Here is a 25,717-nt window from a genome sequence, read left to right on the forward strand (position 1 = left end):
GGAAGAACTAAGGCTGTATGAAGATGGCATCTTACACATCCTTTGACGGACAATTAAGAGATATTCTTTGTTCTAAATATAATTCATTTTCTCTACAACAACCATCAGAATATATTATATTCAATTCAGAAACACAGATGCCATTTATCACCATTTTTATTAATGCTATAAAAGTTCTGGGCACTGTTTTAAGTTATTAATCAAAGGAATAAGTTACTAGAAACAAATACTATGTGATATAACGTCTATGTGGAATCTTAAAAGCCAAACTCATAAATACAGAGTAGAATGGTGGTGATAGGGGCTGGAACGGGGGCAGAGGGGAGAAGGGAGATTTTGCTTCAGGAGACACCACAGTACGTAATGCAAGGCATAGTGAGTACAGACAGTAATACTTTTATTATCAACATAAACTTCAAAGTTGCTAGGAGCCTAGATCTTTCTTCAGTTCAATAGTTCAGTCATGTCCAACTCTTTGCGACCCCATGAATTGAAGCACGTCAGGCCTCCTTGTCCATCACCAACTCCGGGAGTTCACTTAGACTCACGTCCACCGAGTCGGTGATGCCATCCAGCCATCTCATCCTCTGTTGTCCACTTCCCCTCCTGCCCTCAATCCCTCTCAGATCTTTGTTACCACCACAAAAAGAAGTAATAATTATATGACATGATAGATAGCTAATGCTTTGGTGGTAATCAAACTGCACCATATAAATGTAATCATATGAAAACATTGAACATACACTGTTATATGACAATTATATCTTAATAAAAATAGGTTTTAAAAATAAATTATAAGAAAAGTGAAAAAAAATGAATATACAAAACTGAATGTCATTCCAAAGAGAATGAAAACAAAAATGTGAAAAAATAAAATTAGATAAGTAAATCACATATATTATGGCAAAAAAATATAAAACAGTAAGAAAGAAAATTGAAAGTGAATTGAAAGAAAGAAAATTGAAAGTCTTTCAATTATGGCAGATAGGTAAAGAATCTATCTGCCAGTGCAGGAGACATTAGAGACATGGGTTCAAACCGCAGGGTCCAGGAGACCGCCTGGAGAAAGGAATGGCCCACTCCAGTATTGTTGTCTGGAGGATCCCATGGACAGGGGGGCCTAGTGGCTACAGTCCCTGGGCTCTCAGAAAGTTGGACATGACAGAAGCAACTTAGCACTCAGCGCTCATGTTTATATAAAGAAATTACAAGACCTTCAGAAAATATAAGATGACAAGTACAGAAGATTTAAAAACCCTCAGTTCAGTTCAGTTCAGGTGCTCAATCGTATCTGCCTCTTAGCGACCCCATGGACTCTAGCCCACCAGACTTCCCTGTCCATCACCAACTCCCAGAGTTTGTTCAAACTCATGTCCATCAAGTTAGTGATACTACCCAACCATCTTATCCTCTGTCCTCCCTTTCTCCTCCTGCTTTCAATCTTTCCCAGCATCAGGGTCTTTTCCAAGGAGTCAATTCTTCACATCAGGTGACCAAAGTATTGGAGTTTCAGCCTCAGCATCAGTCCTTCCAATGAACATACAGCACTGATTTCCTTTAGGATGGACTGGTTGGATCTCCTTGCAGTCCAAGGGACTCTCAAAGAGTCTTCTCCAACACCACAGTTCAAAAGCATCAAATCTTCAGCACTCAGGTTTCTTTATAATCCAACTCTCACATCCATACATGACTACTGGAAAAACCACAGCCTTGATTAGACAGACCTTTGTTGGCAAAGTAATGTCTCTGCTTTTTAATATGCTGTCTAGGTTGGTCAGAGCTTTTCCTCTAAGGAGCAAGTGTCTTTTAATTTCATGGCTGCAGTCACCACATGCAGCGATTTTGGAGCCCCCCAAAATAAAGTCTCTCACTGTTTCCCCATCTATTTGCCATGAAGTGATGGGACCGGATGTCATGATCTTAGTTTTCTGAATGTTGAGCTTTAAGCCAGCTTTTCCACTCTCCTCTTTCATCAAGAGGCTCTTTAGTTCTTCTTCACTCTCTGCCATAAGGGTGGTGTCATCTGCATATGTGAGGTTACTGATATTTCTCCCAGCAATCTTGATTCCAGCTTGTGCCTCATTCAGCCTACCATTTTGCAGGATGTACTCTGCATATAAGTTAAATAAGCAGGGTGACAATATATAGACTTGACGTACTCCTTTCCTGATTGGAACCACTCTATTGTTCCATGTCTGGTTCTAACTGTTGGTTCTTGACCTGCATACAGATTTCTCAGGAGGCAGGTAAGATGGTCTGATATTCCCATCTCTTTCAGAATTTTCCACAGTTTATTGTGATCCACACAGTCAAAGGCTTTGGCATAGTCAATAAAGCAGAAATAGATGTTTCTTCTGGAACTCTCTTGCTTTTTCAATGATCCAACGGATGTTGGCAATTTGATCTCTGGTTCCTCTGCCTTTTCTAAATCCAGCTTGAACATCTGGAAGTTCCTCGTTCATGTATTGCTGAAGCCTGGTTTGAAGAATTTTGAGCACTACTTTACTAACATGTGAGATGAGTGCAATTATGCAGTAGTTTGAGCATTCTTTGGCATTGGAATGAAAACTGACCTTTTCCAGTCCTGTGGCCGCTGCTGAGTTTTCCAAATTTGCTAGCATACTGAGTGCAACACTTTCATAGCATCATCTTTAGGATCTGAAACAGCACAAATGGAATTCTATTGCCTCCACTAGCTTTGTTTGTAGTAATGCTTCCTAATACCCATTTGACTTTGCATTCCAGGATGTCTGGCTCTAGTCCAGTGATCACATCATCGTGGTTATCTGGGTCATGAAGATCTTTATGGTATACTTCTTCTGTGTATTCTTGCCACCTCTTCTTAATATCTTCTGCTTCTGTTAGGTCCATACCATTTCTGTCCTTTATTGAGCCCATCTTTGCATGAAATGTTCCCTTGGTATCTCTAATTTTCTTGAAGAAATCTCTAGTCTTTCCCATTCTGTTGTTTTCCTCTATTTCTTTGCACTGATCACTGAGGAAGGCTTTCTTATCTCTCCTTGCTATTCTTTGGAACTCTGCTTTTCTTCTTTGCCTTTTGCTTCTCTTCTTTTCTCAGCTATTTGTAAGGCCTCCTCAAAAAACCATTTGGCCTTTTTGCATTTCTTTTTCTTGGGGATGGTCTTGAGCACTGCCTCGTATATAATATCATGAACCTCTGTCCATAGTTCTTCAGGCACTCTATCAGATCTAATCCCTTGAATTTGTCACTTCCACTGTATAATGCTAAGAGATTTGATTTAGGTCATACATGAATGGTCTAGTGGTTTTCCATACTTCCTTCAATTTGAGTTTGAATTTGGCAATAAGGAGTTCATGATCTGAGCCACAGTCAGCTGCTGATCTTGTTTTTTGTTGACTGTATAGAGCTTCTCCATCTTTGGCTGCAAAGAATATAATCAATCTGATTTCGGTATTGAACCTCTGGTGATGTCCATATGTAGAGTCTTCTCCTGTGTTGTTGGAAGAGGGTATTTGCTATGACCAGTGCGTTCTCACCACATGACAAGATGGTGGAGTAGAAGGATGTGCACTCATCTCCTGCAAGAACTCCAAAATTACAACTCGCTGCTGAACAACTATCAACAGGAAAATGCTGGATCCCACCAAAAAAAGATACCGCACGTCCAAGGGCAAAGGAGAAGCCCCAATAAAATGGTAGGAAGGGTGAAAGCACGTTTAGAATCAAACCCCTTACCTGCCAGAGACAATTGGAGGTTCAAACAAAACCTTGTGAGCACCAGGACCCAGAGACCCCACAGAGATTGAGCCAGAACTGTCTTTGAGTGTCTCCTGTGGAGGTACGGGTCAGCAGTGGCCTGCTGCAGGGACAGGGGCTCTGGCTGCAGGAGACCTGGTCACATGGCCCGTGGCATAAGCCCTCTTGGAGAAGGTCACCATTAACCCCACCATAGTGCTGCTGAGAGAAGACAACCCACAAACTGCAGAACAATTATAGCAAAGAGAACTCTTGAACTATTAAGAAAGTTCTGCTGCTGCTGAGTCACTTCAGTCACGTCTGACTCTGTGTGACCCCATAGATGGCAGCCCACCAGGCTCCCCTGTCCCTGGGATTCTCCAGGCAAGAACACTGAAGTGGGTTGCCATCTCCTTCTCCAGTGCATGAAAGTGAAAAGTTCTAGGACCCACAAAAGATTCCCCAACCTGGGGATCTGGCAAAGGGACTGAGAACCCCCAGGTAACTTGACTTTGGAGTGGGATTTGATTACAGTACCCACACAGGACTGGGGAAACAGACTCTTTGAGGGCACAAACAAAACCTGGTGCGTAACAGGACCCAGGAGAAAGGAGCAGTGACTGCACAAGAGACTGACCCAGACTGTGAGTGTCCAGGAGTCTCCAGGGGAGGTGTGGGTTGGAGGTGGCCTGCTGCAGGGTCACGGGCATTGAGTGCAGGAGTTTGTGCACTTTTGAAGGAACCTTTTGAAGTCTGTGCATTTTGGGGACCTTTTGAAGGATTACCTCCACCACAGTTTTGTCTCAGATCAAACAACAGGGATGTTACACAGCCCCACCAATCAACAGAAAACTGGATTAAAGATTTAATGAGCATGGCCCTGCCCATCAGAACAAGACCCAGTTTCCCCCACAGTCAGTCTCTCCTAACAGGAAGCTTCCATAAGCCTCTTATCCTTATCAGTCAGAGGGCAGGAAGAATGAAAACCACAATCATAGAAAATGAATCAAAGTGATCACATGGACCACAGCCTTGTCTACCTCAATTAAACTATAAGCCAAGCTGTTTGGGCCACCCAAGATGGATGGGTCATGGTGGAGAGTTCTGACAACATGTGGTCCACTGGAAAAGGGAATGGCAAACCACTTCACTATTCTTGCCTTGAGAACCCCATGAACAGTATGAAAAGGCAAGAAGATAGGACACTGAAAGACGAACTTCCCAGGTTGGTAGATGCCCAATATGCTACTGGAGATCAGTGGAGAAATAACTCCAGAAAGAATGAAGAGACAGAGTGAAGTTGCTCAGTCGTGTCTGATTCTTTGCGATCCCATGGACTGTAGCCTACTAGGCTCCTCCATCCATGGAATTTTCCAGGCAAGAGTACTGGAGTGGGTTGCTATCTCCTTCTCCAGGGGATCTTCCCGACCCGGGGATCGAACCCAGGTCTCTCACACTGCAGGCAGACACTTTACCATCTGAGCTACCAAGGAAGCCCAGACGCAAAGCGAAAACAGTGCCCAGCTGTGGATGTGACTGGTGATGGCAGTAAAGTCCGATGCTGTACAGAACAATATTGCATAGGAACCTGGAATGTTAGGTCAATGAATCAAGATGGCAAGAGTGAACATCAATATTTTAAGAATCAGTGAACTAAAATGGACTGGAATGGGCAAACTTAAAATCTTAAAGCTATTGTTTTTGTACAAGTATTTCAACTTAAATTTAACAAAGTTTAGTTTTGAAAGCCAATAAAATAATTCAAATATTAATCTCTATATACAAAGAATATTATCATTACTGGAAGAAATAATGAAAGATTATCTAAACTGGGTGGGATTATAATATACATTGACAGTAACCAAACCATGTTGTATTGGCACAAAGATAGAATCAAAACCCACAGAAATAAACCAGGTCATATAATTCATATTTGAAAATTTAAATATTTATAATTATGTAAAAATATTAAACAACATTTATTTTGTGCTTACTACGTCCCCATAACCCTTTATAATAGAGTTTCTCTGTAAATAGTGAATTGGGGGGGGGAGGACAATAACTGTTGGGTGGGTGTAATGCTGTGTATTAGAAGATATTCAACAGCACTCCTGATCTCTACTCACTAGATTCCAGTATCATCTCCCCATCCTCCAGCTGTGACAACCAAAAATGTCTAAAGCATCTATAGACATCATCTCATGTCCCATGGAAGACAAAATTGTCCTGGGCTACAAATTAGTACTTTTATACAGTTGCAACCAATTATCTACTTGCACTACTTGTGATGGTGTGATGTTTTCCAGTTGATTAACATCCACCACACTATAGGAAATACATTCTGCAAAATTACACACTTAAAAATAATAGCGCTTATGAAAAGATAGGATAAAACTTTAAAGACCTATGAACTTGGTAACCAGAGCACTTTAAAAAAAAAGTAGCAATCATATAATAAAAATACCAACACACTTAAATCTCTACTGACATTTGTACCAAGCACAAAGGTCAGTCAGTCCTTTATCTCATTAAACCCTGGACTTCTACTTCCTCCACTGAGATGTAGGTCACTGTGTACACTTTCAGCAAAATTGAAAATAAAATCTAGGGTGAAGGTTTTTACAAAAATTGGGGAAAATATTTTTCATCCATCTGTAACTCTAAGATGACACATATACTTTCAACACAGTGAAACCACCCCAGTCTTTGAGGCTACTACTTGCACTGGAGGATGGTACTTTAGTAGAATTTTATCTTTGTTTTTCTTAAACACTCTTCACCTGTGAGAATAACTGCTTGGAAAGGCCTCAGATAACTGACATCATTTCCACACTATACTGATACTTTTCTATTGACTGACTGTATATGGGTTAATTCAAGTTTTAAAAGCATATGGGACACATCCTAAATTCCCAAATATAGACAAGAGCTATTTACTTAGTAGCAGCAGGCAGCGGTGGCCCAGCAGAAGCAACTGTAGTAGCTAACACTAAGCAACGGGCGATGTGCTAAATGCATTACCAGAGTTACTTCCCTTTATCACCACAACACTCTGATGTGTTTTAGAAAAAGGAATAGGAACTTGGAGAGGTTAAATAATTTTCCCAAGGTTACTCAGCTAAAATATAGTGCAGACAGATTTCACCCAAAATTGTGAATCCAAAGTCATTTTTCTTTAATGATTTAATGTTATAATACTTTTCAATTTCTTTCTTAAAATTCCAGTGTTATAATACATCTAAATAATAATTCAAAACTTACTACATATGACATCTTTTTCTTTGGAAAATTCTTTAGGTATTTATTCAAACTCAATAAAGATTTTAAGTCCCAAAAGCAACTTTCACCTTCGTTTGCAAACTACATACTCATTTTTCCAGAACTTGTTAGACAGTGTTTGTTTCCAGAGTTTGTTAGATAGTGGGTAGCCGTAAATGAATTTCTAAATTCTGAAGCCACAAAAAAGAAATATTTACCATTGAGACAAATACCACAACAATTTCTTAAAATTCACCAGGATACGTTCACAAAGAAAGCAAGCCTGTAAAATATTCTGGCATGGGGCTGATGCTTCCACCTACTTAGGATATTAATTCAAGTTCTACATCCCATGCCAATGCATACTGGAATCTGGCCACTGGTCTAAACATACCCACTTAAGAGGAGCAAAAGGGTTATTAGTAAGCACAGACTGCATCAAGCCCTAAATATCTGTTCTTAAACATGATGTTTTCTACTACTTGATTTCTCTGCAAATAGGTACTAGCTGTGAATGGAAGTTTCTATGACGGCAATGTCTGTGTTTTTCAAATGTGTTTTAACTGACAGTGTATCTATCTGCCACCCTAACTCCTCCTCAGAAAATACAATAATTAGAAAAAGGAGGTTCTTAGGACTTCCTTGGTGGTCCACTTCCAATGCAGGCAATGCAGGTTTGATCCCTAGTCAGGGAACTAAGATCCCACATGCCCAGAAGCAACTAAGCCACATGCAGCCCAAGCAGAAAGAAGGTGGCATACCACAACAAAAGATCCCACATGCCCCAAAAAGAACCGACACAGCCAAAATAAATATTTTTAAACAGTGTGTTCTTCAAATCTTGCATCTAGTTGGTTGTCTGATGACAAGCGAAATAAACATTTTGGATATGTTAAATGCTTCCAGTTGAAATAAGAGTCCAAAGTGACTTTTATTTATGATGAAAAAGATGAGTACTTACAAATAAAGCTAATAAGTTACAAACTTTAAAATATTAAACTTAATAAGAAATAGATAAAATCTATAACCAAACAAAAGACTTCCACAAATCCAAAAGTAGTGTTCAACAGAGAAGGACATTTCAAAAATCATTAAAATGTCTGTTTTCCTTAAATTAACTTAAAAATTAACTGCAACTCACATAAAACTAGGAAGGAAGGTTTTTTATTTTTTTCAAGCTTGGAAAAGTAAGAGGGGGAATTAGCCTCACCAGATATTAAGACATACTACAAAGCTTCTATAATTAAAACAGTGAGTTATTAGAGCATAAACAGACCAGAATAATAGAATAGAAAACTCAGAAGTAGAACCATATACTGCAAAATATTATAAAATAATAAACCACCTCCCAAAGTAACATTAATATTAATACAATTTCAATTAGAATCCTAATGAAATCTGGAAAAGAGTAAATTGACAAATTGATGATAAACGTCAACAGTATGAAAAGAAACTATGACATGAGAGCCCACACTCCCCCCACACACAACCAAGAAATCTTAAAGAACAACTGAGGGAAAATTTGCCCAACCTTGAAACATACACGAAACAGATAAATGTGGCTCTATCACATGATGGAATACTGGAGAGAACATAATTTCATGGGTGTCTAAACATATTTATGTAACAGTCTGTGAGATCATGTTAAATTAGTAACTGGTTACTAGAGGGTTAGAAGGGGTGATCAAAGGGACGATCTAAGGGACTACTACTTTTTGTTCCCAGTATAATTACATTTTCTATCATAATTCATACTGCTTGCAATAAAATAAATTTTAAGACTTAAAAAATGAGAAGAAGAAAAGGGAAAACAGTGGAGGTTCTTCCAATACTATGTTCCAAAAGACTTCATAAGCATGTCTACCTGTGAAGACTGGGGGTTCTGACTGTGCCATGAAGAAATGAGATTCTTTTTTTTTTTAATATAAATTTTAAAAATTTTAATTGGAGGCTAATTACTTTACAATATTGTATTGGTTTTGCCATACATCAACATGAATCCGCCACGGGTGTACATGTGTTCCACATCCTGAATCCCCTTCCCACCCTGTACCATCCCTCTGGGTCGTCCCAATGCACCAGCCCCAAGCATCCTGTATCAAGCATCGAACCTGGACTGGCGATTCGTTTCACATATGATATTATATGTTTCAATGCCATTCTCCCAAATCATCCCACCTTCACCCTCTCCCACAGAGTCCAAAAGACTGTTCTATACATCTATGTCTCTTTTGCTGTCTTGCATACAGGGTTATCGTTACCATTTTTCTAAATTCCATATATATGCGTTAGTATTGGTGTTTTTCTTTCTGGCTTACTTCACTCTGTATAATCGGCTCCAGTTTCATCCATCTCATTAGAATTGATTCAAATGTATTCTTTTTAATGGCTGAGTAATACTCCATTGTGTATATGTACCATTGCTTTCTTATCCATTCGTCTGGTGATGGACATCTAGGTTCCTTCCATGTCCTGGCTATTATAAACAGTGCTGCGATGAACATTGGGGTACACATGTCTCTTTCAATTCTGGTTACCTCGGTGTGTATGCCCAGCAGTGGGATTGCTGGGTCATAAGGCAGTTCTTTTTGCAATTTTTTAAGGAATCTCCACACTGTTCTCCATAGTGGCTGTACTAGTTTGCATTCCCACCAACAGTGTAAGAGGGTTCCCTTTTCTCCACACCCTCTCCAGCAGTTATTGCTTACAGACTTTTGGATCGCAGCCATTCTGACTGGTATGAAGTGGTACCTCACTGTGCTCTTGATTCGCATTTCTCTAATAATGAGTGACGTTGAGCATCTTTTCATGTGTTCGTTAGCCATCTCTATGTCTTCTTTGGAGAAATGTCTATTTAGTTCTTTGGCCCATTTTTTGATTGGGTCGTTTATTTTTCTGGAGTTGAGCTGCATAAGTTGCTTGTATATTTTTGAGATTAGTTGTTTGTCAGTTGCTTCATTTGCTATTATTTTCTCTCACTCAGAAGGCTGTCTTTTCACCTTGCTTATAGTTTCCTTTGTTGTGCAGAAGCTTTTAATTTTAATTAGATCCCATTTGTTTATTTTTGCTTTTATTTCCAGTAGTCTGGGAGGTGGATCATAGAGGATCCTGCTGTGATTTATGTCGGAGAGTGTTTTGCCCATGTTCTCCTCTAGGAGTTTTATAGTTTCTTGTCTTACGTTTAGATCTTTTTTTTTTTTTAACATTTTTTTTTTAACGTTTAGATCTTTAATCCATTTTGAGTTTATTTTTGTATGTGGTGTTAGAAAGTGATCTAATTTCATTCTTTTACAAGTGGTTGACCAGTTTTCCCAGCACCACTTGTTAAAGAGATTGTCTTTTCTCCATTGTATATTCTTGCCGCCTTTGTCAAAGATGAGGTGTCCATAGGTGCGAGGATTTATCTCTGGGCTTTCTATTTTGTTCCATTGATCTATATTTCTGTCTTTGTGCCAGTACCACACTGTCTTGATGACTGTGGCTTTGTAGTAGAGCCTGAAGTCAGGCAGGTTGATTCCTCCAGTTCCATTCTTCTTTCTCAAGATTGGTTTGGCTCTTCGAGGTTTTTTCTATTTCCATACAAATTGTGAAATTATTTGTCCTAGCTCTGTGAAAAATACTGTTGGTAGCTTGACAGGGATTGCATTGGATCTATAGATTGCTTTGGGTAGTATACTTGCTTTCACTATATTGATTCTTCTGATCCATAAACACAATATATTTCCCCATCTATTAGTGTCCTCTTTGATTTCTTTCACCAGTGTTTTGTAGTTTTCTATATATAGGTCTTTTGTTTCTTTAGGTAGATATATTCCTAAGTATTTTATTCTTTTCGTTGCAATGGTGAATGGAATTGTTTCCTTAATTTCTCTATTTTCTCACTATTAGTGTATAGGAATGCAAGAGAAAGAAATGGGATTCTAAGAGACGTGAAGTACTGAATATGGCCTTCGAATTGACTCAGTGGGCCCATCTCTTCCATGTCACCCATAACAACCTGACTTTCTTATTGAAGGTGACCTTGTATAGTAAGAAAGGGCTCTATTAACTAAATGAAGTTTGTATACAAACCACCCAAACACTACCAAGACAAACACAATATTAAAGGCAATTAATACTTGTTAATGAATTATAAGATTTATTATATTAATGAACATTTCATCACATTTTAAATACAAAGAATGCCTTTGACAGGTAACTGGTGTAAATCCCCAAATGCCATAAGCTGTTCAGAATCACTCCTTTTACCTGAAACAAGAACCTCAAGATTCTCACCCTCAAGAACTTCAAATCCTCACTACGATATACTGTAGAATAACCTATTGCATTTTATATGTGATTTTATTTCCTTAAATTTTTTTTTTTTTACTTTAAGCTAGGTATATATGCTTTCCAATTATACCATTCTAACCAGCTTTATGCATCTCAGGGGCAATATCATATTTAAAAGTTTTTCACATAGGTGGGAACTCATGAGATTTTGTGAGCTGATTTTTCTGCCCACTATAACCTGATATATCCCAACTTTATTACTTGCTTCAGCATTTATCTTTACATGAGCAATTCATAAAATTTTCTAGGCTTTCTATACATTTAGGCTTATGCTCAGTGCCCAAGAGTGAATCATACACTTAAAAAAAAAAAAAAAAGAAAAGAAAGAAATTAGAGCATTCCCAGATGGTGAGGATTCTAAGCTTTCACTGTCACAGCCCAGGTTCAGTCCATGGTCAGGGAACTGAGATGGCACAAGCCAAAGCGTGGCCAAAATTTTTTTAAATTAACTGATTAAAATAAAAAATTAAAATATGTCAATAAATATATATATACAAATTTTAAGATGAAATTAAAAATACAACATTGTAAATCAACTATACTTCATAAAATATATTCAAATTTTTTCTATAAGAGAGAAAAAGAGCCACACAATCAGTAGCTCAGACAGACCTACATTTTAAAAAGTCAAATAAGAGACAGGGTGCTCAGGGCTGGTGCACTGGGATGACCCTGAGGGATGGGATGGTGAGGGAGGTAGGAGCGAGGGTTCAGGTTAGGGAACACATGTACACCCATGGCTGATTCATGTGGAAGTATGGCAGAAACCATCACAATACTGTAAAGTAATTAGCCTCCAATTAAAATAAATAAAAAAGGAAAAAAGTCAAATAATAAAAATAGTACAAAAGATTACACGAACAACACAATCTACATAGGTTTGAAAAGAGGAGAGATCAGAGTTCAGGGAGGAGTAACAAAGGGCTGTGAGGGGGTGGAGAATGTGGGCCAGGTGCTGCTGACACAATGCGGGAGTGTCCTGGCTCTTGGTCTATGTGGAGATGGACTTGCTGAATATCTCACAAAGAGCTATACATTTGTCCAAAACTCAGAGAACTGCACACAAAACTGGGAGAAATGCACTACATATAAAGTATACCTTAACTGAAACAAGGAAAAAAAAAATCTGTAAATGATTACTTGGAAGCGAATTGTCATTTTGTATAAAATTTCAGACACACCACCTTACAGCTTAGCAATTTCATTTCTGGGAACATGTTTTCCAGTTATATCCAGAGTACAAAATTATCCATTATGTAAAGGATAGGTGGGAATACCAGACCACCTGACCTACCTCTTGAGAAATCTGTATGCAGGTCAGGAAGCAACAGTTAGAACTGGACATGGAACAACAGACTGGTTCCAAATAGGAAAAGGAGTACGTCAAGGCTGTATATTGTCACCCTGCTTATTTAACTTATATGGAGAGTACACCATGAGAAACGCTGGACTGGAAGAAACACAAGCTGGAATCAAGATTGCCGGGAGAAATATCAATAACCTCAGATATGCAGATGACACCACCCTTATGGCAGAAAATGAAGAGGAACTAAAAAGCCTCTTGATGAAAGTGAAAGTGGAGAGTGAAAAAGTTGGCTTACAGCTCAACATTCAGAAAACGAAGATCATGGCATCCGGTCCCAACACTTCATGGGAAATAGATGGGGAAACAGTGGAAACAGTGTCAGACTTTATTTTTTGGGGCTCCAAAATCACTGCAGATGGTGATTGTAGGCATGAAATTAAAAGACACTTACTCCTTGGAAGAAAAGTTATGACCAACCTAGACAGTATATTCAAAAGCAGACAGACTACTTTGCCGACTAAGGTCCATGTGGTCAAGGCTATGGTTTTTCCTGTGGTCATGTATGGATGTGATAGTTGGACTGTGAAGAAGGCTGAGCGCATTCTAAAGGAGATCAGCCCTGGGATTTCTTTGGAAGGAATGATGCTAAAGCTGAAACTCCAGTACTTTGGCCACCTCATGCGAAGAGTTGACTCATTGGAAAAGACTCTGATGCTGAGAGGGATTGGGGGCAGGAGGAGAAGGGGACAACAGAGGATGAGATGGCTGGATGGCATCACTGACTCGATGGACATGAGTCTGAGTGAACTCCGGGAGTTGGTGATGGACAGCAAGGACTGGCGTGCTGCGATTCATGGGGACACGACTGAGCGACTGAACTGAATTGAAAGGATACTCAGTGCACTTTTGTAAAATTTAAAAATCAAATGCTTTCAAAAATAAAACAATGAAGTCTAAGATCAAACATTAAGGACTATATAAATATCCGAAATTATTTTGGGAACACAAATTGATTTGTACAGATCAGAATGCCAATAAATGTAATCTCTCAGCCTATAATGGAGAAGGAAATGGCACTCCACTCCAGTAATCTTGCCTGGGAAATCCCATGGACAGAGGAGCCAAACAGCAGCAGCCTATAATAAACCAGTTCACTACTTACAATCTCTTAAAACACACACACACACACACACACACACACACACACACCAAAACAAAACTTCTAAACACAGTTGATTGCAGACATGGCAATCTGTTCTCAAAGCTTAGTCATTACTGACTGACCTTTCCTGGTACTGAGTTCATAAAAATGCAGAAGTCTGCAACCTAGTGTTATCCACAGCCACCCATCTGCCCACCACTGACAATGATAACCCACCAACCACAGTGGCGACTATGGTTCACAAACTCTACCTTGAGTTGATTTAACTTTTCTGCATATACTTCCTATAGGAAAGCATGGTAAAGAATGCAAATTATAAAAACCTTAGGAATAATTTCTAAACCTCTCTATGACAAAAATTCTAAATTTCTGTGTAACAAAAATAAATAAAACATTTAAATATAATATCATTAACATTTTTTAAGTGAGGAGGTAACAGGTGTAATACTCACAGACAAATACTTCTATATTTGTTTACCTTTAATATGCAAAATACCCTTGCCAATACATATAAATAACCAAACAGGAAATACACAAGAAAGTTACAGAATAGCTAAAAATAAGTATGGAAAGCATAATTTCAATTTTAAAAAATAATAATAAAAAAGCAACAACAAATTAAAAGCTAATACAAAAATGTAACAAAATGGGGGTGCTAATAATCTATCAGTGAATGAATCTGATTTGCTCATACAAAAATTTCAAAAATTTTTGAAGAGCAAAGTGGCATTTTCAATACTTCCAAGAAGCTATGCTTGAAAAATGTTTATGCAGCATAAGTATGTGTAAAGATTTTCTAGCAGTATCATTTGCTCAAAATATGTAGGAACTTCCCTGGTGCTCCAGTGGATAAGACTCTGCATTCCCAATGCAGAGGGCCCAGAGTTCAATCCCTGGTCCAGGAACTAAGATCCCACATACTGCAACTAGGCCCTCGCACTTGAGAGCCCACACTCCCCAACTAGGAAAGCCTGAATACCACAATGATGAGCCTGCACACTGCAATGAAGACCCAGTGCAGCCACAATAAATTTTTTAAAAATGTAAACACCTAGATGTCTATCAACAGGGGTACTTGTAAAGGAAATAAATTATGGCACATCCATGCAGAATTAAGAACTCTACCAAAAAAAAAAAAAAAGAACTCTACAGTCACAAAAAGAATAAAGTCACTCTTATTCCGGAAGATGCAAAAGACGTGCCATTAACTGAAAGAAGCAGTTGCAAAGTGACCTGCAACTTGCCACTGCGCAAAGACCATTCCTGAATGATTATGAGCCACAGCCATTACCAAAATAAAATATGGGTTTTGGCTTTTCATTCTATTCATGGAGTTCTCAAGGCAAGAATACTGCCATTCCCTTCTCCAGGGAACCATGTTTTGTCAGCCTGCAGACATGAAATTAAAAGACGCTTGCTCCTTGGAAGAAAAGTTATGACCAACCTAGACAGCATACTAAAAAGGAGAGACATTACTTTGCCAACAAAGGTACATCTAGTCAAAGCTATGGTTTTTCCAGTAGTCATATATGGATGTAAGAGTTGGACCTTAAAGAAAGCTGAGCACTTTTGAACTGTGGTGTTAGAGAAGACTCTTGAGAATCTCTTCAACAGCAAGGAGATCAAACCAGTCAATCCTAAACGAAATCAGTCCTGAATATTCATTGGAAGGACTGATGCTGAAGCTGAAGCTCTAATATTTTGGCCACCTGATGCAAAGAACTGACTCCTTAGAAAAGACTGATGCTGGGAAAGACCGAAGGCAGGAGGGGAAGGGGATGACAGAGGATGAGATGGTTGGATGGCATCACCGACTCAGTGGACATGAGTCTGAGCATGCTCCAAGAGTTGGTGATGGACAGGGAAGCCTGTGCAGCCCAAGCGGCCAGAAAGAGTCAGACACGACTGGGTGACTACACTGAAGTGAAACACAGGTTTGGAAGGAAGAAAAGGGTGTGGTGTTCGTTTTCTATGTTATACTTTATTTTGTGTTTCATTTTTTAAATTTTAAGAATGTTTTACTTTTCAAATCAGAAAATAAAGGTTTTAAGTATACAAAAATATGACAGAAAAAAGAAAAATTAAGTCTTGCTAGGAAGATATGCTTTTAAAATGTAAAGTTTTGAATCTCTCTGGTCTAAACGTCCCAGTTCAGCCAAAATCCCCACCATAATATAAGTGCTCACTAGATTCCATGGCTCAGATAGATGATGTGAAGGCACAGAAAATCTCAAAGCATGAGTCTGTCACATTAAAATACAAGTTCAACAACATTAACGCTCTTAAAGTTGTATTTAAAAGAAAAACACAGGTAGAAAACTCATGAAAATGTGAAATGAAAAATGAATACTTGATCAAACAAATTATTTTTCATTGCTGCTTGTTGTATTTCTAAAATTGGAAGAGGTCATTACTTTTAAACTTTGGCCTGAAAGTTGTTTTTTCCATCTGATGAAAATACTCCAGTTTCAAGGAAATTTGTTTTCATAGGATTTGAAACTCAAAGAAAAACATACCTTCTAAGAGCATTTCTGGAATGTCTGCTTGATATCTAGGTCCCACTCTGATTTCACCTTTGTCAGCTAATAGTGTTTTCACTGAGGGATCATAGACCAATGAATAGAAAAAGGTATCCTGGAAAAAAAGATGACAGAAGACAGAAATAGAGACATAAACGTAATTCCTTCTACTTTTTATAAAGCAATAAATCCAGTGTCATAATAATGAAACCATAAAACTCCACAGAGCATAAAATTTCATCTTGGTGAATAAATTCATAAATCTTTAAGGAGAGCATAATGTTACTATCATCAGGTAAACAGTATAAAATTAAATGAAAACAAATAGCTTACAATCAGGGTGGATAATAAAGTGTTACTATTATTTGTTTAGTTAGTCTAACAGAAAACCATTAATTGCTCTAACAGTTAAGCTAAAGTCAAATAAAGACCACTGAAATCCAGTAATCATTTTAAAGCTGTAAAGCCCACACCAAACAGTAAGAGTGCCTTACTGACGTGTGACACTCTTACTTTGAGAGTGCCCATCCCACATTTTATCAAAAATATTAAAATGTAGACACATTTCACATTAAAATGATAGAACTTAGTTTATATGCAGTTTACTAATATGTCACACTGTATACACTTAATTACAATTATTTAATTACAATTACCCATTAATTATAATTCTGCAGTTGTCCTTTAAATTCTAAAACATATGGCTATATGGGTAAGCATATAAACATAACTATACATTCTATCATCACCAGCATACTACCTAACTTTCCATGATCACTTAAAACAGCAAACACCCTACTTACTGGACCTAAAGGATAAAATGACCTATAGTCACCAGTCTTTAGCTGAATTCTGCATAACCACTAGAAATCATCTGAAGCAGCAAAGTCTTGCCTTTTGTTCCCCCCAACCTCCCTGCCCCATGGATGTGAGGGTCATCTACTGCATGACTCTCCGTATTAAACCCTGAAAGGGCCTATTAAAGAACAGTAGACTGACAAAGGGCTGAGGTTAAAAAGCAAGAGGATAGGAAAAAAAAAATCCTAAAGACTTGGCAAATTTTCATCTACTACAATCCTCAGCAGATACAAATTGTTAACAAATTAGAAGGTAACAAATATCATCTTTAAAAAAAAACAACAGAATTTCCAAGTGGCCCAGTGGTGAACTCTCTGTACTTTCATTCAGTGGCCTGGGTTCAATCCCTGGTTGGTAACTAAGATTTCGCAAGCCAGACAAACACAGTGCAGCAAAAGAAATCCACTCTCCGAACAGCCAAATACAATATAATATACTAAAATATATTGACTATTTCTTTTTATTTCTGCTTCTGTGAATGAAAGATAATTTCTGAGCATCATCAATCCATATTATCTATCATTCTGTTCGACAGATTGACAATAAACCCTTCTTTTCCAAATTTCACAAGACTATTAGCCTTTTTTTCTGCCTTAAAGACTTACTTTCCTTCTAATTTTATTAGGCTTCTGGTACACAGTAGTTCTACATGTTTGCATCAGTCTTTTTCTGTAATTTTACTTCATTTGAGATAAGGGAGCAACACTTTCGTGCATAGAAAACTATTTTTTAAAAGAAAATATGTCCCTTTAATTTTGCTTTTTAAAATATATATGTAATAAAGATTCTGGGAAAACAAACACTATGAAATTATAAAGGTTAAATACTGAACCATCAATAGTAAAGTATTTTCCCCACAATAAAACTGATAAAAGCCACATAAAACTGCAAAATGTAGAACAGTCTGCTTACGAGAATTTCCTCCCTTCAATGGCGTCCATGCTCTAATTCAATTTCATAAAAATATTTATGACGTCTCTTGAAGGTTACAAAAAAATTATTCTTAGGTGACAAAGTTTATTAGGATTCTAGTGAAGAAAGCAGACCACCAATGGTAAAATTTTATCTTCAAAGAGCCTAAAAAAAAAGCTATTTACTCCCCCCGGCAAAAAAAAGGGAAGAGGACCAAGTATTTTTATTTATTTCACAAAGCCCAAATTAGCTTCTCCCCCCAAAAAAAGTTCTTTCACTACCAATTCAATCATGGGCTATACTTTCACCAACTTTTCATTACGAAGCAAAGACAGACAGACAAGACGTAGGAGTTTTTTCCAACTTTTATCTCAGTTAACCAGAAAAATGAAATTACCTGAATATATTCTAATCATGATACTTTTACCATAATATTGCTATCATTATGCAATAATTTGTTAGAAGAAGAAATAATACAAAAGTATAGGCTTTGTACGAAATAGAGAGGGAAAAACACACACAAGTATAATTGTGAATTACCTCTTTATCAAGATATGACAATACTGACTCTGTCTCATTCAGAAGGGCAACACTGCATTTCCCCCTGTTGAAAGAGAAAAAAAGTGAATAAATGCAAGAAAAGCCACTTTGCCTTCACAGAGATGATGTACACAAAGTTACGAATATTCAAAATGTAAAGGTAGTATTAAGAAACCAGATGGCAGTTGGGAACATCTAGACATGTATATACTTGGACTTATTCTACATCTTGGTGTTATGGAACCTAAAAATAAGGCTGTAGACATTTGTTGAGAGGCTAACCTGGGGAAGGAACAGTGTTAGGTAGCAAATCCTTATAAAATAAAACATTTTATAGGTATTTCCTAACTCTTTAGGAAGAAAAGAAAGAACAGTACAATGTAATCTTCAGACAAAGTTAGCTTCTGAATCTGTAAAGAGTTAATATGAGGCAATTTTATACAAGGGATTTTTAAAGAAATCACCATGTAAACCAGTGCCTAAAATAACCTTCAAATTTTATAGTAGCCACTGCATACAAGAACACAAAAATACACATTTCCATTAGGGTTACCTGATGTAACTATACCTTTATTGCTAACTTACCTTTATTGAAACTGCTCTAAAGATGAGTTAAAATTTAAACACAAGGAACTCCTATAGAGCAAGGGGCAAATAAAAATTGCCAGATTCATGGATCTTGAAGTCTCATGGCATTTACCTTTGATCATAGCTGGGTGTGTACTTGAAAATGAAATGCTGTTAAAAAAAGGCCTGTCTAGACCTGAGAAAAATTATGGTTATTCACGTAGTGGTATTTAATACCACTTTTAAAATTATCTTCCCAGTTTGAAAAATTCAGTACAGCTACAAATTTGACAGAATTCTGAGACTATTCAAGTTATAGATATTGGTCAGGGCTCACAAAATACTTTTAAAATGTTATAATATCACTTGGTTTTCTAAACAAAAATCACGACTTGCTCCCCACAAATTAACATGTAAAAACAAATGCATCAAATGCACATTACATAGGAAGTTTGTTGTTGGATTATCAGAGTGAAATACAGTTCAAAGGAAACAATTACCAAAAGCAAAAGTAAAACATGAATGCGTAAGTCAAAAACTACACTAAGCATTTTGCAACTGCATGTTCCTTAAACTTAAATTAAAAAAAAAAGTTTTCCTCTCATCAAAATATCTTTCTCTGTTAATCATCTTAGGTTGATATCACTTCAAAAGGTTTCTCTGAGAGTATGTGGTACTTCTTATACTATCCTGTCAAATCCATAATTCGGTTACTGGGAGTTATGAAGGTTTTCTGTTTTTCCAATGTATTTTATTTGTGCACAGTACTGAAGCAGAAAAAAATAACATCATTATTTCAGTGCATGTAACACTCAAAATCAATAATTACCTGATATGCTCATGCAAAGGACAGAATTACCAGAAGGGGAACTGCTCTGCCACTGTGAGCACATCTACGAGGGCCATAGAAGAACTTCTATGACCCATGAATATGCGCTCACGCATGCAAGAGTGCTTAAGGAACAAACGGGATTTCCAAACATAGTTTCATTTACTTCTCTTGCCTCAGTAGCAGCTGACAAAGCAGTATTTCTAACATTTAAGGCTTATTCCACCTAGAAATCATAAAATCTTTTTAAGTTCTCTATAGTCAGGTTTAAAAACAAAATAGGGAGGAGCAGATGTTATAAATGTTATTTTAATAGGCATCACTTGAATTTTATAACAGACACTGAAAATTCATAAAAAGAATGCAGCATAAAGGTGCCTCCATACTGTCTGAAATGATAAAAGATTTTTTTTAAAGAATTATTTATTTATTTATGGCCATGCTGGGTCTTCACTGATGCATGCAGGCTTTCTCTAGCTGCAGTGAGCAGGGGCTACTCCCCAGCTGCAGTTTACCGGCTTCTCTTGTTGCGGCGCATGGGCTCTAGAGCACAGGTGCACAGGCTCAGCTGCCCCGCTGCATGTAGAGTCTTCCTGGACCAGGGATCAAACCCCATGTCCCCTGCCTGCATTGGCAGGCAGACTCTTAACCACTGGACCTCCAGGAAAGTCCATGAAAAAAGATGCTAAACTGAATCAGTAAACCATTATTTTCATATTTATATCAGGAGGTAAGGAAACATTGGTTATACTGGTTTTAGAGGCCCAAGATGATTACAAAACCAATAAAAGGACAGCCATCCCAATCAATTTAAACTGTAAAATATCTTTGGAAATATAGATTTTATGCAAAAAGGAAAGGATAATAGACAATTTTAACTTATAATTTTTCTTTAATGTATTTATACTGTACCTTTCCCCCCATTAAAAACAAAAATGTGACACTTAAATTTTCATGTACATATATTAACAGCTAACAAAGTAAGAGACTGAGTCAGAATTATTTTATGAAGTAAACATGCATATGTAATTAACACATGTATCACCACGCCAAGAGATGTTGATAAAGTAGTTTAAAAAGAGATTTAAAGTGTTGGCTTCCGTTATGCTGAACAAATCTTGGCTCACAGAAAAAAACATGATAAATTTTAAGCTAACTGCAAAGTAAAGGAACTATTAACAAATTCTGAATATAGATAATGCAGTTGTTTTACCCTGAATCTCAAGCAATGAACCTGTGTCTCTTTCACAGCACTTCAGACCATAAGGAATAAAGATACCAAAACATTAACAATATAAAACACAGGAAGACTGTAACACTGAGAAAGGCCCATATAATCATTCATACTGCTTTTCGACAGGAAGTTACACAGAAGCACAGAATTTCTAGAGATAACATATTTTCCAACATATCATTCAAAATGGTTTTTTTTAATATATTTTATTTCAAAAAATATATACATATTCTATTTCAGAAACTGCAGAGTACAGGGACAGAGAAAAATGTAATTATTACAACACAATACAGTCCCATGTTTAATGGCAGGTACTGATCAGCCTAAAATCTGCTGTTTCCTTAACAAGATGTTAGTACCCTCCCACAGGACTCAAAAACCTTATGTAAAATGTGCACCCAGGTTATTTTTCCTCTTATCAAAAGATGTTACTACCCATTTGTACAAGTGGAAGTTTAAATTAGTATCCATTTCCCCCACTATCTATCTGTAGGCTTTCCTTCACTAACACACAGAAGTACAATGATCCAGGACCTGGAAAAATGAAAATTCTGAGTGTCGCACAAAGATAATTGAATCCAAATATCTTGGAAGGGCTCCAAGAATCTATGTGGTTAACAAGCATGACCAGGTGATCCTTAGGCATACTGAACATGAGTTTTAAACCTGCCTTGTTCACTGAAAGCCATTATTTCTTTATTAAAGAAAGGTATTTTTCCATTTTTAAAAAGGAAATCTTGCCATTTGCAAAAACATAGATAGTCTAGAGGGTATGAAATAAATCAGACAAAGAAAGACAAATAGCCATGTGATCTCTCACTTACATGTGGAATTTAAAAAAACAAAAGGAAAACAGACTCACAGAGAACAAACATGTGGTTGCCAGAGGGGCAGGGTTAGAGATGGGGGTGGGCAGCGGTACATGGGGGCGGGCCGTGGTGCATGGGGGCAAATAGGTGAAGGGGACTAAGAGGTACAAACACCCAATTAGAAAATAAATAAGTCATGGGAATGTAAAATATAGAGCATAAGGAATATGGTCAGTGATACTGTAGTAGCTTGGTATGGGGGACAGACAGTTGCTTGTCTTCTTGTGATCATCTTGTAACGTACGCAAATGTCAAATCACTATGTAGTACACCTGAAACTAACATAACGTTGTATGTCAATTACATTTCACTTTTTAAAATATGTAAAGAAATAATTTGCTGTTGTGGTGGGGGGAAGACTCTCAACACTCTTAGCCACGAGGAAAATGCAAAATCAAAACCACAGTGAGATACAGTTCACAGAAAACCACAAAGATGGGCTAAAATGAAAAACACAGACAATAAAATGGAAAACACAGACAATAACAAGTGTCGACATGGATGTGGCAAAACTGGAACACTAACACTTTCCTGGTGAGGATACAAAACTGTGTAATCACTTGAGAAAACAGTCTGGCAGTTCCTCAAAATGTTAAACACAGAGCTGCCATCTGACCCACCAATTCCACACGTGAGTATAATACCATGAGAAGAGAAAACACACATCCACACAAAGTCTTGTGCACAGATGTTCACAGCAGCATTATTCACAATAGGCAAAAAGCAGAACAATCCACATTTCCACCAACTGATGAATGAGCAAACAAAACGTGCAGTTCTAGTCCAAGTCCAAAGGCCTGAGAATCAAGAGCGCTGCTGCTATAAATCCCAGAGAGGAAGAAAACGAGGTCCCAGCTTAGTCAGTCAGAGACGGAGAATTCTCTTTTCCACCCTTTTGCTCTTTTCAGATCCTCAAATGTATGGAAGAGGTTTCCCTCACACTGGGAAAGACAATCTGCTTTACTCAGTCTACTGATTCAAATAACCTCTTCTGGTTATTTGAAAGCATCCTCATGGACACACACAGGGTTTTTAAACCAGACATCTGAGTGTGACTGGAGCCCAGCCAAGCTGACCACTACTTCAGCCACCACAATATCTCAATGAAGTCACTATTAAAAATATATACATTCTTCTTCATAACTATCAAGGTCATGAAAAACAAGGAAAGACTGGGACACTCTTACAGACCAGAGATGATGAAGACATGATGCCTAAATGCAATGTCAGGGTGAATCCGGGAACGGCAAAAGGACATCAGACAGAGACCGGTTAATGTCTGGATACAGTCTGGAGTTTAGTTCACAGTAACATATCTATGTAAATTTCTTAGTTTTGATGAAGATGACATGATTAAATGAACTGCAAACATTAAGCAGAAACTGAATGGAGAGCACATGGACGCTCTCTGGGCCATCCTGGAAGCTTTGTCTGCAAACCGGAAAGTACCCAAATCGAAAGGCTTACTTTTCAAGACTCCCTTCTTTAAAAAAAGTTGCATGTGTGTCACTGATTTTATGAGTCTGCTATTAGCCACAAACTGAATTCTGAACATTTTTTCATATCAAGAATCATGCCTGATTCTGTGACTGGAAATTCAGCAAATAGTTTTATACACCATTTAATCCACTAAACACAATGAACAAGTATTTTAGAATGAAATTCAAAAATGCAAAATGCTTTCAGAAAATTATGTTTCACAACAGCAGCAATGTAAGACAGGACAAAAGAAAAGATTCAAAATTCTGAGGGAAATTATTTCCAAACCAGAATTATATCCCTAAACAAATCATCAGTCAAGTGTGAAAAACATTTTCAGATAAGCAAGGACTAAAATGTTTTACATTTTAGATGATTAAGCAAAAGGAAAAAGGCAAAACAATTATTAATTCCAAGGAAAACAAAAGGTTGTACAAGAGACAATTATGTGAGGAATATTTATGTGCTCATAAAATACAGAGATGATTACTAAGTTAAATAAAACTGTGATATGCTGGAAACACAAAAGGGAATGGAGAAGAGGAAGCAAAGAGACATTTTCAAAATTGAAAATGAACAGTAGCAGTGTAAGAGTAGTATAAACGCCAAAGTCAGTGTTAGAGAAGTTGAAAATAACTGCAAAATGGGAACCAGGCACATAACTGCCTGAGAGAATATTAGACAGCCATATTCATATATTTAAAGTGAAGGGGGAGGGTCCTAATTAGATCAAGTACATAAATTTATGTGTATACACACACACACACGCGCGTACATACACCAAGGGAGCAAGAGTTATGATGACATTAAATCAGGTTTTCTCAAGCCTGGCAGCACCACTGGCTGAGTCAGTAGATGACAGAGGAGTCCTAAACCAGATACAAAAACCAAAACTGTCCAGACTTTTGTCAAATGCTCCTTGGGAGACAAGAGTGCTCCTGGATGAGAACATGATATTGACTAACCATGGTTTTCTTAACTATATCTTACTAACAAATATTTAAGGACTGCCTATATAAGCAAAAAAATATAATTTTATACAATTTTGTACTATTAAAAGGAGGAGACTAAAGGAGAAAGAAATCTGGACACTTTCAAGTGTTTCTATTCAAATATATATTTTCTATTGTTAATACTACTTTAACAGATGTTAACAAATAAAGGTTAAAGCAGGCCCCCAAGAAACAAAACAGAAAAGCTGAAACACCTCTGTGAGTAGGTGAGCTAAAGGAATCAAAAACCAAGAAACGAAGGTTGAGCTTAATCTAACAGCTCAGTGGCTTCGGTGAAGAAACACGACAAGCAGTGTTTTTTAGAAAGCCCCCTTGTGTTTATGGCATGTGGAGAGAACCAAAGCAACAAGATATGAATTCCTGATCCTGGAGATATGATAACAAACATGAAAGAAACTTTCAAAGAGAAATTCAAGGGAAAAGAATCCTCTCTTGGTGCCACCTTCCCTTTTATAACTAGGAGAAAGTGAAATGTTCAAAAGGCACTAGGAAGTTCCTCTTCTCCAAGACAAGATGACCCATAAATTGTTTTGATACTAAGAAAATCTCGTAAGCGTTTATTTGCACAACTATGTGGAACACCAGTACAAAATGTAGGCTACACTGTGGTATATACCCAGTGCTTTTCTTCATTATCCTTTTAGTTGCAAAAGAAAACACTTCAACCACCAAAGAAAAGATTACATAGCATAAACACAACAGTTGAGAAAAAATGTGCTAAACACGTAGACTTAAAAATGTTAAATTGTGGTATGATTTTTCTCGTTTCTGTTTTTCCTCTAGTCCTGCTTCTCCTAAAAACCTAAGCACGCTAAGTAACTTCTTTATGCTACATTCATCTCTTAAGTAGCACTACTTATGGTCTCAATAGCATTCTTTTGGCTAATTCAAATTTTGTTTACAGATACCAAGAAAGCCGCAAAAATCTAACATCTTAAAATAAAAATACTGGCACAACGAAATGTACAGAAAGAAAACTGCTTTTATTAGTTTCTTTAACATTGTCAACTCTAGAGAGAGACTGCTAACTCACAGTGGAGTTCTATTTTATTACTTATACACTTTAAACTTAACATTACTAAAACAGGAGGGAAGGGGGCAGGGCACAACCTTTAAAAGAA

At 37.3% G+C, this 25,717-nt stretch overlaps 1 protein-coding gene across 2 annotated transcripts in view; it reads right to left on the minus strand.

The window, feature by feature from the left end:
• MTA3 (metastasis associated 1 family member 3) overlaps positions 1-25,717 on the minus strand; it is a 143,365-nt gene that overhangs the window by 43,822 nt on the left and 73,826 nt on the right. For both annotated transcript variants that reach the window (XM_068993871.1, XM_068993790.1), the window contains exons 5-6: positions 18,606-18,669; positions 16,293-16,410 (exon numbers count right to left, since the gene is read on the minus strand). In XM_068993871.1, the coding sequence (XP_068849972.1) occupies positions 16,293-16,410; positions 18,606-18,669 (182 nt within the window). The remainder of the gene's footprint in view (positions 1-16,292; positions 16,411-18,605; positions 18,670-25,717) is intronic.

This window comes from Capricornis sumatraensis, chromosome 1 (assembly GCF_032405125.1).
Source record: "Capricornis sumatraensis isolate serow.1 chromosome 1, serow.2, whole genome shotgun sequence".
Taxonomy (NCBI): Eukaryota; Metazoa; Chordata; class Mammalia; order Artiodactyla; family Bovidae; genus Capricornis; species Capricornis sumatraensis.